This window comes from Meleagris gallopavo, chromosome 5 (assembly GCF_905368555.1).
Source record: "Meleagris gallopavo chromosome 5, MGAL_WU_HG_1.1, whole genome shotgun sequence".
NCBI classification, from domain to species: Eukaryota; Metazoa; Chordata; class Aves; order Galliformes; family Phasianidae; genus Meleagris; species Meleagris gallopavo.
In genome coordinates, this window is record NC_139408.1 from 49307458 (window position 1) to 49325292 (window position 17835).

General features: G+C 38.2%; 1 protein-coding gene across 4 annotated transcripts in view; it reads left to right on the forward strand.

Moving 5' to 3' along the window:
* Positions 1-17835, forward strand: part of WDR20 (WD repeat domain 20) — a 43362-nt gene that overhangs the window by 12269 nt on the left and 13258 nt on the right. For all 4 annotated transcript variants that reach the window (XM_085225655.1, XM_085225656.1, XM_085225654.1 and 1 more), the window contains exon 2: positions 13318-13500. In XM_085225655.1, coding sequence (XP_085081781.1) covers positions 13318-13500 — 183 coding nt within the window. The remainder of the gene's footprint in view (positions 1-13317; positions 13501-17835) is intronic.

A 17835-nucleotide genomic window follows, 5' to 3' on the forward strand; every position in this document is an offset into this window, starting at 1 on the left:
CTCTTACGTCTGGTGTGTGTGTGTATCTTTGTGCAGTTTGTCTGAACTTCTTTAGCATTAAAAATAGGTGGGAGAGAACTGATTATAAGTGCAGCAAGTCATGTGGGTAGACTGCAGCATTAGGAAAAAATAAAAGGGTCTACTGTGAAGAATAAGAAAGAAACAGAAATGTAACTTTTTTACTCCAGAGCTGTGAATGTGTTATAACCTGCTAGATTGTAGCTGCTGAGGAGGGAATTGTGGTTAACTAAGTGTACATCTGAAGAGAATCTCGGCAAGCTTAATTATATATCTTTCCTTGACTACTTTATAATTGCTTCAGTACACTTTAATTCTCTCAGTTGAAGAGACTACAATACGTACATTTACTACTCCAGTAGTAGAGGAGGATTGGAACCATCATTACTTAGTTTGGAAATTCACCACTGTCTGTGTGTTGAAATGCCCACTGCACTGGTATCTCAGTTTAAATGTCATTCATAACTTTGTTAGCTTCAAGTATTGCTTCAATCCCTCTCCTTTTCTGAACTGTCAATTCTAGATTCATCTATTAGATATTTGAACTGAGGGAGATCTAGAACCTCAGCTCATTCTGTTGTGAAATGGGGAATTGGAACAACTCTTGATCTCCTTTTGCTGTTTGAAAGGACTGTAACAGTTGTTGGGAAGAGAACCTTAGGATGAGGTATTTTAGCAGTGATTTTGGAAATGCCATCTTACTTTTTGTCTTTAAGTCACCAATGAAAATAGTAAACAGAGTTCTTATAGTAAAGTTGAGAGGGATCACTGTTTGTATTCAATATTTTATATGGTGAAACAAGCCAATATCAGAACCGTAACCAATGAGGAACTTTATTGGAGATGTACTTATGGAATATTTGCTTCAGCCTGAGAGCTTTGAGAAGATATAGATGTTACAGCTTGGTTATCAAGCTGAGCTACCTTGAAGTACAGCTGTTGAAGGCAGGAGGTAAATGTAACTCAAAGATCGGTAAAGTGAGTTTATCAGTAGAAGTAGGGAAGTGTCTTTGCTGTTATACGAGGCATTGAAGAGTTGTCTTTAATATTATAGAAAATTTTAGTTACTCATGTTGATGAAAGTGAATTTCAGCTGCTGCTGTTAGGAGAAGGTAGTGTGTAATGTAACACTGGCAAAAAATGAATGTGATTTTAAGTAGCCTAGCAAAGCAGTCACTTTCTTAAGTTGTGAGAGGGAAGAAGAGGAGAATAAATAATACAAAACCCTCCTGAGATGTCTGAGAGACATTGCCAGATCTGCCATAAATCCTAATCCCCCAAAATTTGCTATTAATTCAGAAGGATTTTGCTCTTTGACCAACCCTGCTGTAAGCTCTTGCTAATAGCTGAAGAACTGCGTAATGAAAATAGTGCAGTGTCAGAGGTTATAGACTCCATGGGAAGTACAGAACAGCTTTTAAGAACAGGCAGAGCGTTTCATCCAGAAGCTTCTTACAGCCCAGCTGGATGAAAAGAGTGAAGGAAATGTATTTATAGTGATACATGTCCAACTATCTGTGGTACCCAGAGAGACTGCCTCGCTAGCTTTTAGATCCAGAAGAGGAAATGAAATGCAAGACGCAGAGAAGCTGGGGAAAGTAAAGCCCAATGAAAGAGTGGGAGTACAGCTGAGTTTGCAGATACTGTAGAAAGAACATACAATGTTTTGTGGAACCTCAGTAGTTTTATAAGCAAGCTTCAGGGGGGTTTGTTTCTTAGATTTTCTTGGAGACGGTTTTCTGTATTGTAAATCTATGCAGCAGGCATTGAAGGTCAGAATAATTTATCTGTAAGCATGAGATTTTCCTGAATAGTAACATCATGTAGTGGTGGGTCTGTTAATTTATTATAAGGGAGGTGACAAACTACATACACATTTATTTCTTTTATTTATTTTCTTGGGGAGGGGAGCTTAACCAACTAAGCAGTAAACTGCTTTTTATTTCAAGATTTCCTAATATTACCTACTTCTGTCTAGAACTTTAGTACACTAAAGCATTTGATGCATTTTCCAGGAATTAGGGAAGATCTCATGCTCGCCCAGACAGGTGTTTTCATATTCATGATTCTGTAATTGAAATGAATGTTTGAAGAAGGATCTTTCTTCGAAATGGAAACTAACAGAGGCTGGTAACTGTTGCTTGGCTTGACTCTGTTGCTTACCCATAGAGTTTCAAGTAAGTGAGCCAGTTACTTCTTGCAGCAGAACAGCAGGACCATTTTCCCCCAGGTTACGAGCTTTGATGTGTGGAAACTGTCTTAAATACACTCTTGGAATACATTTTCCTTTCTGCTGTGAATGTAAAATCTTGATTCGCAGGAGAGAAGATACTGTCAAATAGAGACTTTTCTCTGTTCTGCTGTACTCTGTAGTTACTGAATACACCTTGTGCCTCACATTTGAACGTGTTCTGTTTATTTGCACATCTTTGGCAACAGTGTCCCTATTACCCTTCTATTTAAACAACAAAAAAATCCTGTGGGATTTGTAATTCTTAAGGCTACTGCTTCAGTATGAGAGCTGTTTGCTTTGCTGGTTGAAGTACTTAGGATGTGTTAGTGCGTCCTGATTAATATGCAACACTAAACAGTTAAACAGAATTTCAAGTGGACGCCCAGCCTGCTTGGTTACCATGGCAAACACAGTAGGAAACTCATGCCAAAGTTTGGAAACTAAGATACGCAGAAGAAAACTTCTAAACCAAAATAGTCATGTCAGAGAACAAATGCAGTTGTTCGTAATTTCAGATGCCTTTTCCAAAGGGTAGTAATTTAATTTTTTTTTTATCAAACAAACCTTAATTCCCAGTCCAGAGCTTTGCACAATGCAGGCAATATTCTCAAGCAGGGAAGAGTGGCATTCTTTGTTTGCTTGCCCTCTAACTGTAAGGGCATTGAGTGAATAGAATAGCTTCTTGGAGCTGGGTAAATTACTTGAGTCCAGCAATCAAGTTTTATGTATCTTCAGTGTGCCTTGTCATATTTAACTGGTGTGATGAGGATAGCTGTTGGTTCATGTATGTGTGTATGTATGTTAATGCTCTTGAAGAATTTAACTTGCTTTGTCACAGTTGTTTGTCCTAAGGCTGGCTAACTGCATCTGAGATCAGTAAGTTGGTGTTTTAGTTGGGATGGTTCTCAATTTGTTGACTCTCTGTTCAGCCAGCTGTCTGGCTGTGAACACAGTATTTCGTGTTGCAGCTATGTCAGTAGATTATGGCAAAATGTGAAATTTTTGAGCATGGCTTTTTCCACTGGCTGCATGCAAGTCATGCAGTTAGTGTTCTTTCTGAATGCAAATCAGTATGTGTATTTACACATATCTTTTTCAAAATCTCATCCCCCTGAGGGGAAGCTGTGTTGCAGAGAAAAGTCAGCCTGTGGCTGAAGTGGTGTTCAGGAGTTCTGGTGAGTTTAAGAATAAATAGACTGGTCTGCAGGTATGTTACAGATGGGACAGTTACACTGGACTACAGGTTAGTTGGTTGCTTTTGGAAAGGGACAGTCATTGCTTCATAACAGGACAGAATGGGAAAACATCTGGAAGATGATACTAAGGTATAGTTCAGAGGAAGATGATGTGAACTGTTGCCATTTATTGGGCACATTAAATAAAGCTTTAAGTAACTTTGCCCTAATAAGCTTAGCACACTAGAATTTAAAGTTCTCTGGCAGATCTGAAACTTCCAAGAAAAGTAATAATGGTGAAAAACAGAAGAAATTGCAGTTGGTCTGATTTGCATAACTGTCAAGGCAAGAGGCAATGAGAGATGTCACTGTGCTAGGTGAGTGAGCACAAGCACTGAGTGCTGGGTGGCACGTAGTGGCAAATCAATTTGGTACCATTGCACAAAAAAGGAAGGGAGGGTGCTGTAAATGAGTCAGCCTTAAAACTGATCAATACTTGAGTACTGATTTTTCCTTATTGTGAGAAATGGAATGAAGGAAAGCTTTAGAAATAAGCATGAAGCAAGTCATTCTCCATTGTATAAATTGGTAGCTTGATCTCTAAATGCTTACAGATAGCTAAAAAAGGATTAATATAAAGATTCAGAGAAGTGAAAATTAAGTTATCTTAAAAGATCTGTGAAACTACAGAAAAGGCTGGGACTGCTTATTTTAATAAGCAATATTAGTGCTGTGTATGTAAGAAATATTAGATAGCACTGTCTCTCCTTGGAAACAGGAAACCATTCAGTGAAATCTGAAAGGAACAAAATTCAGGAATTTTATTTTATTCTACAGATTTCACTTGACTGGAAGGTGTTGGTTCAGTCACCTAAGCAAATAATAAGCAACCAAGTAGGTATTAAAACAATACCTGGTGACATTCACAAGTCTGTGCAGTTGTTAATGCAAACAAATCCCATCAAGTGTTGTTAAACTTCCATGTTTGCAATTCAAATGACTACTCAAGAGAAATCTAGGATGGAAGATAAGAAACAAGCTGCATTCATTTATTGTCTCTTCTGGGTCATGTTTTTCCCAGTGCTGAAGAAATGGTATTGAAACAAAAAGTCTGGATTGTGGTCCAGCTCTGCAGCCCGTGATAATGAAGTGTCCATGTTCCATGACTTATTAAATCTACGTCTTAATTTTTAAACCATTACAGTAGAGACCGGTATAAAAATGTGAACCCTTCACCCGTGGTTTAATTATAGCCCTGAAAGATCATTGTTTTGAACTTAAAACTGCACAGTGAGATCTTTTTTACATCCCTCTTTAAAAAGAGCTGAGTAGGGGGAGAAGAGGAGGAAGGCGTCTGCACTGCATGCAGAACGTGCGTGATTCTGAACTGGGTTTCTGCTTCAGAGGTTTTTATCCAGCTGGCTGAACTACATTTGAGCCAAAATTCTGTAGAACAGCCACAGGGAAGAGACAGTACCAATATCGTGCCTTTTTTTCACTTCTTCCCTTTAAAAAAAAATTGCACAAAAAGGCAACTAATTGCTTAAACCAAAATAGAACGTCTAAATCAGTTCATGCCTATTGGGAGTGTGTGATACAGTGACTATATTCCGAGTTGTTTAAGTCGCCTGTTTACAGATCTGGTGTGACCAAGCCTGTAATCTGCAGTCAAAGTCTGTTTAGTCTGAATTGCACTGTGTCGTTAGCTGATGCTCACGATAAGCATAAGGCTGCAAAAGGAACTTAAGGTCTGTGGAATACTACTTTCATTAGCTGGTTTACAAGTGACTGACTAGAAGCTCAAGAAGTTAAAGCTCTCTTCCGCTTTCTGTACTGCATAATAAAACAGTACTGTGGAAAGTGTGACTGAAAGGATTGAGGCACTTCTGGAGAGGAAAGTGACATTTTCTACCGCAGGAATAGTAAGAATTAACTTATAAAAATATATAGAAACAAACACCTTTCAAAAAGCAAGGTTACAATGTCATGTCACTTCCCCAGAGCTTGAGTGATTTGATTATAGCGCAGCTGAAGATCGCTCAAGTTACTTGGAGTGCTTCCAGCCTACTTCCTGGCTGTTATTTTCCTTTCGGAGGAGCTCCGCACTGCTCCCCGACCCCTTTGGGACTGACCAGGGAGCACTCTGGGGAGCTGTGCTGGGTCACGCTCAGCTTCTGAGAGCTGTGGGCTCTGGGCTGGCTCTGGTAGCACCCTGTCAGAAGTTGTGCTTCTGCTCTTCTGCTGGAAAGCAGCGCTATTGGCTTGGGCGTCAGTCTTACCTAGTGTCTAGCAGATTGAATTGAAAATCCCTTAAATTTGTAAAGCAACAGTTGCAGTGACTTGCAGATGCAGGCAATGTTTTTTTTGGTTTTGGGGGGATGGGGAGGGAGAAGTATCAAAATTCTTCAATTTCACTCAACTTCCCTGGTGCAAATGAGTTAATGTTCCTGTCCTACTTCAGTGCCCTTTGCCACAGGGAAACAAAGGGTAACTTGATTCTATGTGCACCTGTGAAGTGAAAAGTGATTTGCAAACAGAAACAATATTTTGAGGATGGGGAGCCTGCTGTTCTAATTTTTGTTTTGTTTTTGAACTTTTTAAGCTCCATAGTATTGATAAGCCAGTACTTGCACCTTAAATACTCCCAATAGGATGTGCTGGTCTATACTATGTGGTTGATATGTAGATAAATATTTTTGTTCAAGGTCTTAATGAAATGGAGTTAACAGTGCTGTGGTGATTGCAAATCGAGTAATTCTTTCTATTCTTTATGGTGTTCACATCCATATTCTTAATCTTGTCATAGATTCTGTTTGTCTTGTATATTTATTTCAAACCATTGCGTGGTCTTTGTTCTATTCAAGTGCTTAGAATAATTCTTCTGGAAACAGAAAATGATAATTTTATTGGATGCTTCAGAAAACTAAATAGATTTATGTCCAGCTGTCTGGACTAAAGCTTTCATTGCAATTTACGTGGTCAGAGCTGTCTGCTGTGTGAATAACCACTGAAATCCTGTTCAGTAATGCTTCACTTTTGAAATTCATGCCTGGCTTATATGGCCCCCAAGTGGAAGTTAAATCTGGAATAAAGAAGAGCAGCAAGTAGCTTCCCAAATTTTCAGGCAGCTTCGTACAAAATTAATGTTTAAGACTTTGTTATGGATAAGTTGTGTGGAACATTTTATTTAGGAAAAAAAAAAATAGGTTAAGCAAAATTACTTGGTGTCCCTGTTTTACTTACAGAGCTGTTCTGAAGCAGTATCCTAGAAACTCCGTCGTGTACCTGAAGTGTTCCTGTTCAGCTTTAATGAAGTGCTTTGTAACTTGCACAAGCCTTCTGCAAAGATACAGGAACCCATTTATGAGGAACAGTGATATTAAGGAGAGTAAATGTTCTGTTGAGTAGAAATAAATTTTGAATGCTTTTGCTTGGAGCTAATGCAAGTTATTTTGTACTTTGGTGAGATCATTGAAAACTTTTATGTAGTAGATAGAATGCATCAGAAAGTGTGCCCTTGTTGCTGCAGACCTGAATCTGAAGAATTTCAGAAAGTAAAACTAGCGCAGATTGGCAGCTACACTTTCTGAAGTTGCCTTGGAGTAAAGGAATCTGTGGAGAAATACGTTAAAGGAATGTCTTTGAGGCTGCGGGTTAAGAGTATCAGATGATTTTTCCCCCTCGCTAATTGTTTTTTTGTCTTAGTTTCTTAGTTTTCGATTTTCCAACTTCCCGTTGTCCTGTGCAGTAATCGTCATCGCTTTCTCACAAGCTCTTCCTTTCGATTAGAGAAGAACAACAGAAAGTGGCTGTGTGCTTGTTTTTGGTGTTAGTTGGGACTTGCCCTTCTCTTAATTGGCAGCAAACAATTCAGCACTGGTTGTTTTGAGTGTTAAGCTGTTGATGTTCACAGAGTTTAAAGTTCAGACAAATATTAAAAGCAAAAGTAAAAATGAAATAATGTTTTGTGTGCGCTTGAGCATAACTTCAGGATAGAGCTGATGCATTGAATATGATGTTGCAAAATAAAGGCTATAACTTCATTAGCATCAGTGGTTTTGCAAGGCTTAGGAGACAGAACTGGTCTTTAGTTACGCACCGAACACCCATTATGCAACTGTTACAGCTAAGCAAATCAGTTAGGTATGGGAAAAGCAGCTCAACTGTCCTTAGTTACTTAAGAAACTGTCTTTACAGTGTAACTGTATACATAGGGTGACTTCACAAATGGTGACTGCTGACTTTCTAGAGTCCTAAGGAGAATTGAAATATTTGCATTTTTACAAAGTTCCCAGAAGCTTTCCTAGGATCTGAATTGGCCCTAGGACTGATGTGAGATTGCCAGACTTTACGCTTTTTGCCCAGAAATGTAAGGTCATTAGCTGCTGACTGCTGTTTGTGTTTGTAGAAAGCAGTTTATTACTGATTGGCTGTGTGCTGTCATCTTTACCAAACAGTGTTTTATTAGGGCTTTATGTACGCAGCGAGTGCCTGGCCTTTATGCTGTGTATGTCGTATAAATTAAGCAGAACTTTTGCTCTATATCAGTAATCTTTATAGGGGTAGTCAACTGACCTGTAGTTTTCTTCCAGCTTAAATTTCCTTTAAGACATAAACCAGACCTGTTAGGTAAGCCGGACTGGCCCTACTGCTGTTGCTTTGGCTGGTCCTGAGTATAGAATCACAGGGTCTTTTAGGTTGGAAGGGACCTCTAAGGGCCACTGCTCTCAACTTCTGCCCACAGCAGAGTCAATGGGAAGGTCAGAGCAGCCTGATCACGTGTTGTGGCTTTACAAAAATATTCCAGAGATCTACTCCTTTTCTACTGAAGTATATAGAGGGATTACCAGTGTGAAATGTATTTCTGTCAGAAAAATAAAAAATAATGTGCAGAGGCACTGAGTAGGCTTCACCAGAAAATTCTACAGGAGTGCCTAAAATACCATTGACACACACTCAGACAGTTGGGGTTGGCAGGGATCTCAGGAGATCTTTTACTCCAACCTTTAGCACATTGTACAGAATTGCATCCAGGTAGGTTTTGAGTATCACCAGAGAAGGAGGAGATTCCACAGCCTTTCCAGGCAGCTGCTTCTTGTGCTCTGTCACCTGCACAGCAGAGAAATTTTTCTTCATATTCATATGGAACTTCCTGTGGTTAAAATTGTGCCCGATGCCTCTTAGCCTGTTGCTGGGCACAGCTGGAGAGTCTGGCCATCATCTCATTGCCAACCTAACTGAAGATACTTGTATATGGATAAAATCATCTGTCTTCTCCAGGCTGACCATGTCCGGCTCTCTGCCTTTCCTTATCAGAGAGGTGCTGCAGTCCCTTTGTTTTCTTGGTGGCCCTCTGGGCTCTGTGTAGTTCCAGAGCTCTCCTGTACAGAGGAACCCAGCGCTGTACTTCACAAGGGCTGAGTAGAGGGGAAGATCAACTCCCTCTGCATGCTGACCACGCTTCTCCTATTGCACTCCAGGATAGCATTGGCCTTCTTGGCTGTTCTTACAAGAGTTGACTTGTCCTGTTATTGTGAGCATTGTAACAAGCACTGTTTTCCCAAAATAATATGTTTACAGATTGGGATGATTAAATCCCTGAAGAGGTACTAAGGATACTAAGCTACAGGTAATGGTGTGAATTCCAAGCTCCAGAAACTCTGGAAAAATTGTTTTAGAAGCATAGGATTTGTCTTTTTCTGTTGTTGCTATAGCTGTGTGTATATAGCCAACCTGTAATCTGTCATTCAAGATAGTTAATTCTCTGGATTAGGGAAATTCTCTTACAAGGATTTCTGGAAGTGAAATTTTTATTTTGTGTTTGTTCTTACTTCCAGCCTTAAAGACCTGCTATTCTGTCTCAAACTCACGTAACTCCTATAACCCATTGAAAGCCAGCATACTGGCAAATCTGATATTAAATAATATTGAGTGTCTGAAGGAAACATTTTAATGACTAATGAAATTATCTGAGAGAAATTAATAAATAAATCCTTCCCTGTCTGTTCTTGGAGATGTTTTTTAGCTTTGCAGGATGTGTAATAGCTATTATATATTTCATGTAAAATGTGCAGAAAGCTGCAGATGGAAGTTGGAAAAAGATGCAGGAAGAGCTTGGCATCTGTCAAGGAGCATGATTAAATGCTGATTTGAAGTAATGTGATTCACTGTTTGTGAAACTAGTATGAAAGCTAAAGTCTTACATCAATAGTACATCAGAAGAATGAATCTTGGACAAATTAATCTGGCTTTGACCTTAGAGTTCTGTGTGGTTGTTGGTACCCATCCTAATCAGACATTTCAGGTGTCCAAAGATGAGAACTTAATATTTGCTTCAGACGTTTTCTTTCATTCTGCTCTTAGTATTGAGAGTTCTGCTCAACTGCCCTTCTTCTGGATGTCTCAGTTCAAGGTGAATGGGCAAATTATATAGGCATACACACACTTTTATATATATAAAAAAAAAAACGCATATATGTAAATATATACACTTTCCTTCCCTCTCCCTAACCCAGTATGACGTGTGGGTTAACTAAATGGGGCTGGGATGTCCCCAAGACAACTGCATGATTCATGTTTATTTCTAGAATACGCCACAAAGAACCAACTGGCAATGTTGTCAGGTTTTTTTTTTCTGCATGTAACTGTAATATCTTATAAAGACTACTTTGATCTGTACAGGGACAGAATGTGGAAACCATTGATGTCCCAGGTACACCAATTTTGTTAGCTGCATCACTGACTTCTGACGAGTGTTGAGTGAGATTCTTCTTGCTCTTTTTTGCCATATACCCAGTATACCTTTATCCTTTGCTCAGGAGGTACTTGAAATACAAGTGCTGTAAAGGACAGACTTTTAGTGCAGGTGTCAGTTGGCCCAAATGCTATTAATGAGACTTGATTAATAAATATCTACTTCGATGGCTTTTGTAGATAGTTTTATTCCAAAGGAGAACGATATTAATCCTTAACCTTGCATTAAATGTTCCAATCTAATCTAAGTATTTTTTCTGAAGAAAAATTCACAACAATTAGGACAAAAAGCACAAAAATCATTAGCTACCAACTCAAGCATAGCCAAGGGTGCCTTATGTAGCTGCTGTGTTTGGTAACACTTAACCCAAGGTCTTTCAGTTCTCTTTCAAAGTACATCACCTTTTTTTTGAAATAAGGACAGTTTGCATCACCTTTCCGAGTAAGTTGTGTCAGATACCAGCACAGCTGTGGACTGGGATTCTCTTTTTCTGAGAATCATGTCCTCCACAGTAGAGCTATAGCAAATGGACTTAATGGAATGCTAATGAAATGCTGAGTCATAGGCCCTATTGAATTTTATGAGTAAGTGCTTTTCTTGTTCTTATCAAAAATCCAATGGCAGTTTTCAAATGTGCAGAAATAGAGACAAAATGACTTTTGGTTCTCAAGATCATTGATTCTATCCTGTCTTTCAGTGAAGACAGAACAAAACCAGAAAAGTATTTTGGTGCTTGTAGTTTTGATTGATCTCCAGGAGACAGCTATGTCATAAATATAACTGAAAACACTAGTGGCATGTAAACAAACAAAAGGTAAGGCATCCCTGTCATTAGAAGCCTATCTTCCGCTAATTGAATTAATTTACTTACACTTCATTTAAGTTCAGACAGATTGTAACTGCCATCTGGCTCCCAGAGAACAGGTAGGACAAGCACAGTGAATTGTGCTTAGATTTCATTTATCAGAATTTCATATCTTGCTAGATTTGTTATCACACAATTTCAGAAGGCTTTAGCCACAATAAGTTTTTTGGACAAGGAAAATTATAGCACTAGTACAAAACTGACCAGACAAGAATTTCAACTTGTAATTGGTGATGTCTGGATTCTGTGCCACTTAAAAGAATAGTAAGGATTCAGACGCAGAAGACCCTGGAAATAATTGATTTCCACTAATGGGAGAGTCAGTCATTCTGATCTCTCAGCATGATTCAGGCCGAGTTCCATTTATTTTGGAAGAGATTTTCTTTCTTAGGCACTGCATTGTGATGAAACTTTTCCAGGGGCCATACCTGGAGCCTCCTAGCTGGAAGGAGGGAGGCACAGCACCTTGCTCGCTCCTGGCATTTCCTTGAGGTGCAGAGGGATGCATTTCTGTAAAATGGCCTTCCACATGGAAACATTACCACCATTTTGCATGTTATCTCTTGATATCATTTTGTGTTGATTTAGGACAAGAGAATCTTGCACAATATGGGAGCCCAACTGTGTGGCCTCTAGGATTTGCTTTTCCAGTTTCAATGTATGGATTTACATGCCTGAGAATGCGCCTCGGTAGGCCTGTGCCTTATCCTGTGGTCCCAGTAGAGCTAGATTCTATTTTAAAGTTGTCCTTGAAGAAGTATTGCTAGTATTCTTTTTAGCTTATAATGGATCTCTGGGCTCTGGAGAATAGCTTCATAATCTGCTGTCTTCAGAAGGTGGAATATATTGTCTCCTTTTGAAGTTTTCAACCGGAAGGCCATACACCTGATTATAATATTCTGCAAAACATTAAGTGTAACTCCAGTGCTGTATATATTCCCAATCACATGTATCCCATGCTTAAGTTTGCCTTGGAAATGGCTCATCTGATGTGATTCAGCTAGTCCTGGTCTTTACCTACTGACAGACAGGTCTGTTTCTGTATGTGTAACTTTGTGCATGCAGTGGATTTGTTACTCCTTAAATGTTGTTCTCCAAGATGTAATACAGTGGAGCAGTTTTCTTTTCAGCGAAGCTTGTCCTCTTCCTCAAACAAGTTTTATTTCCTCTATTGCTGGCCTGATTTCCTCTGACTAAAAATACTGTAAAAGTATATATTGGAATTAGAAACCAAGTCTGAAATCACAGCTGCATTGTAACTGCAGGCTCTGAGCTTAGTAAATAGAGAGGTTTTATTCTTTAAAAAAAAAAAAAAAAAGACTGAACCTAATGTATATAATGGTGCATAGTAAATGTGTGGGTTATAATTTCGGGATGATGAAAGATTAGAGAGCCTGTTCAGAAGTGATACAGGGATAAGCATGGGTTACACAACCGAGAGCGTTTTAAATTACTTTTCCTTGTGATTCTTCAGACACTTCAGTGCCAGATCTTCATTTGTTTATGTTGAAGTTCTTCTCTTTTGTTGGCACTTTCTAATGTCTGTCTGGATTATTGAGTAAATAAAATTGATATATTGACACATAATTTTTGATTGCAGATGCTGCAAAGTACTTTCATGTTTCATAAGTCAATGTTAGAAGCACAATCGTTTTTTAGCTTAACAGTTAAGAAGTGCTTTATAATCACAGTATCAATGTTCCAAGTCTTTGTTCCTAGAAATCTCTCTTTGGATTCTAGTCAGTCTTTTTTTTAATACTGATACCAAGATTATTTTTGCCTGTTGCAAGAGGATGCACTTACAGTACAAGGATTAGCATATACTATTTTTAATTGACTACCAGAACCGGTTGTAATTGATATTGAGAAAGCTGCTACTGGAGAAATAGAAGGTACCTTTTCTCGGTGATGGGATGCTGCTTCTGAAAGAAAAGCCTTCTGAGAATAGGTTAATCTTGAGGACTCACTGGAGCCTTTGTGTTACTGAGCACATTGGTTGTCATTAGTTTGTCATATGATATAGTTCCAAAGGCTGGGTAGGTGTAGTGTTTTGCAAACGTGAAAAACATGAAGTGTTACATTTTTATCAAAAGATAAACCTTTTAAAGATGTATTTTGAGTCAGTAAAGTATTAAGTAAATACAGAGCTGCATTTTAATGTACAATTTTATGACTGCATAAATTGTTGCTTAGTATAAACTCACTTGTAGATAGAACTTGCATGTGTATACATTGTGATAAACTGTTTTAATTCTGTTTGCTCTTTTTGCAGGCTGCGGACTTGAGTAAACCAATAGACAAAAGGATATACAAAGGAACACAGCCTACATGCCATGACTTCAATCACTTAACAGCCACAGCAGAAAGTGTCTCCCTTCTAGTGGGCTTCTCAGCAGGCCAGGTCCAGCTTATAGACCCTATTAAAAAAGAAACTAGCAAATTATTTAACGAGGAAGTAAGTAGAAATCTTAACATTGTTGCATGCAGTGTACTTCTGATATAAAAGATCCTCGAAGTCTTATAGGTGGCTTTGTTTGCCTATACAGCTCATCATTCAATCAATGCCTTTTGTTTTCCAGATGCTTTGTTGATTTAGATTCTTACTGAAAAATATCATTCGTGAAGGAACCTTTTGGGGTTGTCATGGTTTTAAGGGAAAAGAAAAAGTCAGGACTTCTTAGTTTGGGTGATACTGTAAGTGGAACTAATGACAGTTAGCTTAATAGAAAAATATTTTCACATCTAAATATTGCTGCATGTTCTCTTACAGACAGTTGTTTCTAGAGGCATTTAGTTCCAAATGGAGAAGAAAATACTTGAGCCCTCTTTTAATATGTTGAAGTCAAAATATTAAATCTTAATTAAGGTAAAAGTACATTTTTGTATGGTCAGAAAGCTGTCTTATCAAGGATTCCTACAGGCTTCCTCAGGGAATACCAGGATATTAAACTGAATGTTGCACAGGGGAAGCGGAATGCTCACAAGGTCTAGACTGTGACATTCCTGAAAGAATCTCCATCCGTGCCATAAGGAAGAAAATAAAAATAGAGGGAGTGCTAAGGTGGGTGGTGCACTTAGATCGGTTTGCAAGACCACTGGCTCTCATTGCCTGGTAATACTGGTATTCTTAGAAAGGTAAGTGTGAGTTTACAGGGGAAGAGATCTGTAACTGATAAAACACGGACAGCATTTTCTGCAGAGGATAAGCAAGAGATTATTTAATGCTGCTTTTTGTGTTCTAATCCAACTGCAGGTAATGCATGAGGTAATCACAAAGAGCTTTGCAGGTGGTTTGTTGTTGGAGTTGTTTTTTTTTTTTTTCCTGAGACTTCAAATCTGGATAAGAGCTTTGCAGATTAAGTTAAGCCTTGCTCAGCTTTCAGACTGAGAAAGCATATCTTTCCAACCTCAGGGAGTTGTTTTCTTTCTCTGTCTTTGTGCAAAGAAAATTGAAGTACTGTTCTCAATGGGGCTGTTTTATAATTAGAACTGTCTAATTCCTTCTCAACTTTCTAAAAGTAGCTACAACTAGATCAGAAGAGGAATGTTCTTTGTTCCAAGCCTTTTACACCTGTTGTCTTTGCTTGTGTAGAATGGGAAACAGTGCTGGAGAGCTTCCTAATTTTGCATGGAACATTCTTTTTGGTAGAAAACACTGTATGTATTCCTTCTAATGTTGTTCTTTTAGAAACAATGACAAAAAGCAATCACAGAGAACAAACTTGAGCATTGGTACAGCTTCACCACTGGGAGTGCTAACGTGGATCTGAGCAAATTGTGTCAACACAGCTCTGATGTAATCTTCTATAATAGTAGCATAAGTATTAAAAATGGTGGTAGAAAACTGAGTAGGTAAAATAGCCTTTCACAGAGCAATTGCCACTCTTGTAGCTGGCCTGTAGTTGCCTTAAGGAAAAACTTTTGCTAAAATACCTTATGTAAAGATCAAATGCATGTTTACCTGCTTTGATGTTTACTGTCTAACTTCTATGGTGAAGAGATGCATTGCAGGCTGAATAGTTCATTTGATGTTCCAAAAGTGATAGAAACACTGCAGCAATCTGACATTACAAAAAGCAGCTTTTTCTTTTATCACCAACAGTACTTCACTGTCATGGAAGTGCATCTTCTGCCTGTTTGGTGGAAATTAAATGATACCTCTTTCCTACAACTCTAGCAGAGATTTGCTTGGTGCTACCAGAACTTATTCATGTGTCGGGTGGAGTTAGAAGGCACGTTCTTTTTTCCTACACTGATTTTCATCTGTGGTTACAACCTACTCCAAAATGTCTATTTTTAATCTGTCAGTTACAGTACTGAAATTTGCTATGGCTATGTTTAGAAGTTCTATCTCGTATCTAAAAACCATTTCAGAGAAACATTAGTGAGTGTTTATGTTTGAGTTGGTACATTTACTTCACAATGAAGGCGCCTGTTGGTTTTTAAATATATTTAGACTTCAGACAGTATATGAAGATAAACATACCATCCTAGCCAGAAGGTGGTCTAAATGAGTGTTTACATCTTTTGACAGGTGTAGCACTGGTGCTAGAGTAGTAGAGATAATAGAATTCTCCACTCATCCTGTTAGTAACTTGGTGATACAGGCAGCCCAGGGCTCTGTTTTGATGATCACCTGCGATAAAGCAATCTGGATAGCTTTTAATGGTAAACGATATGTGAAATTGCTTAACATCTTAGACATAAGGTTGTGTGGAAGCTGGAGTAAATGAAGGCTATTGCCTTTTGACTTGTAACTTTCTTCTACATCAAGAGTTGAAAGAAAAACTTGAAAAGCTCAGGTGCTTAGTACCATGTAGCTTGTAGCAGCCTGCCTAAAACAACTTGTATCAGTAATGATATTCTTTCTCGTTGTGTCAGAATCTAATTAGTGATGTGTTCTTTTATTTCCCAAACCAACCAAATGTGTCTTACAGATGCAGTTGTTTCCAGGCAGTACTTGGCTATCCTCAAGGTAGCCAGCTGAAATAGGTTTCCTTTATCGTATTTTTTTTATCATCTTTTTATTTAAACCAAAGCCTTAAGCTGCATCTTTTCTTCATAAACTTTTCTACTACTTGTGTTGCTAGAGCTCTTTGCCAAACCTTCATGGAGAAGCCTTACTTGCCTCCATTTTTTTTTCTGCCTCCTGGCCTGTGCTTATAATTTTGTTCAAGGTTGTTCAAAACAGCAGTCAGAGTTCCTGGCTGATGGCTGAAGCTTCTTTATTTACTGTTATTTCACCAAACTGAATACAAGTCCTTTATTCCAGCTGCTCTACCAAGTTGTTTGGTACTTCATTCTGTCCTTTATTGTATCATACCAACTTCAGGTCTTATTTTGCTTCACTCCAGATGCATGAACCTAGTCAAAAAACTTTTAAGACATAATGTCTTAACTTCAAAATTTGGATCTTTGTTCTGAATTTTAAAGCTCTGCTGATTGAGAAGGCATGAGTTGTGGTCATTTGCTATATATCTTATTTCTTCAGACCAATCTGATTTTATTATATATCGCAATCCTCTTTTGCTCAGAACGTCTTTGAAGTAAAGATGTTCAGGTTTGGAGAATTCTTCTGCAGCACTCCGTACTGTGTAGCTCAATGTGATTGTGAACTTAAAACACAGTTTCCAACACAGAAGTTGAGTGTTTTGTGAGTAGGAATTGTATGTCAGGTTGAACTGCTGTAGTACACTAAAGCAAGCAGTTTCACTTTGCTGTAGTAATGGTAGCTTTGTAACAAGGAAACGGTTGCCTCAAGCAGGCTAACCTGGCAAATATCCCTGTCTTTTTTTTTTTTTAGTTATGTACAAAGTCACTTTCTGTCTAACAGTTCTAGTATCATTATTACTGAGATGCAAATGGTCTATTTTAATGAGCATGTGACAAATTATTTAAAATATTAGAAGAGAAGATGATGGTGTTCTTAAAACTACCTCTTTTAAGAAAAAGTTCACAGATTAACTTAGCTCTCAAGTACAAAATGAAAAGTTATGGAAGAGAGGATTCCTGGTCTTATATTGAACTTGACAGCAGCAAACATATGTTGAAGATTATAACATGAAATGGCCAGGTGCTGCTTTTGCTAGTCCCAGAATTGATAAAACTCAGTGTATTATCCATCAGTTTTCATTCTGTGATAAACAGCATAGCACGGGATTTTTCTTCATTTCTGGGGGAGGGTGGCTTTTGTAACTTGTTCTGGTATTTCCTCAGACTGTGTTTGCATTCTTGTCTTTTGTATAGCTCAGCTCTCCTTTTAGTCTATAATCAGTCTGTCCCAAATACAGACCTTGAAATTTGCATGTAAAGAATTCTGTTTCCAAGTTTCAGTTGAGTGATGCCATGGCTGACTGTTGACCGGTCTACTAGAATTGCACTTACTTCCTGAGTTTGAAGACATGAGTTGGGGATGTTTATTTGATGTGTTCATTATTTTGTGATGATGGACTTTATTAAAATGTTTTTCTTTAAATGAAGCTTCTTAATCAGATGATAATTGAGAGTATAGATAGATTGATTCTTGGCTAATGAATGAAAAGTAATTGAAGGATGGGGTTTTTGAGGTGAAGAGGATGTGTGCCTTCTGAATTTGCTGAATTACATGCATCTGACTATTAACTCTCCAACCAGGGGACACTGTGTAGCATTTGCTCCACAAATCAATAAGTTGGTCAAGGTTCCTAAAGGTGTTTTTTTTTTTTTTCCTTTCAAGGGACGATTATTATATATGTGATTTCAGATAAAACCTGAGTCTAAACTTACTGCTGCTGATTTAGAATGCATTTGC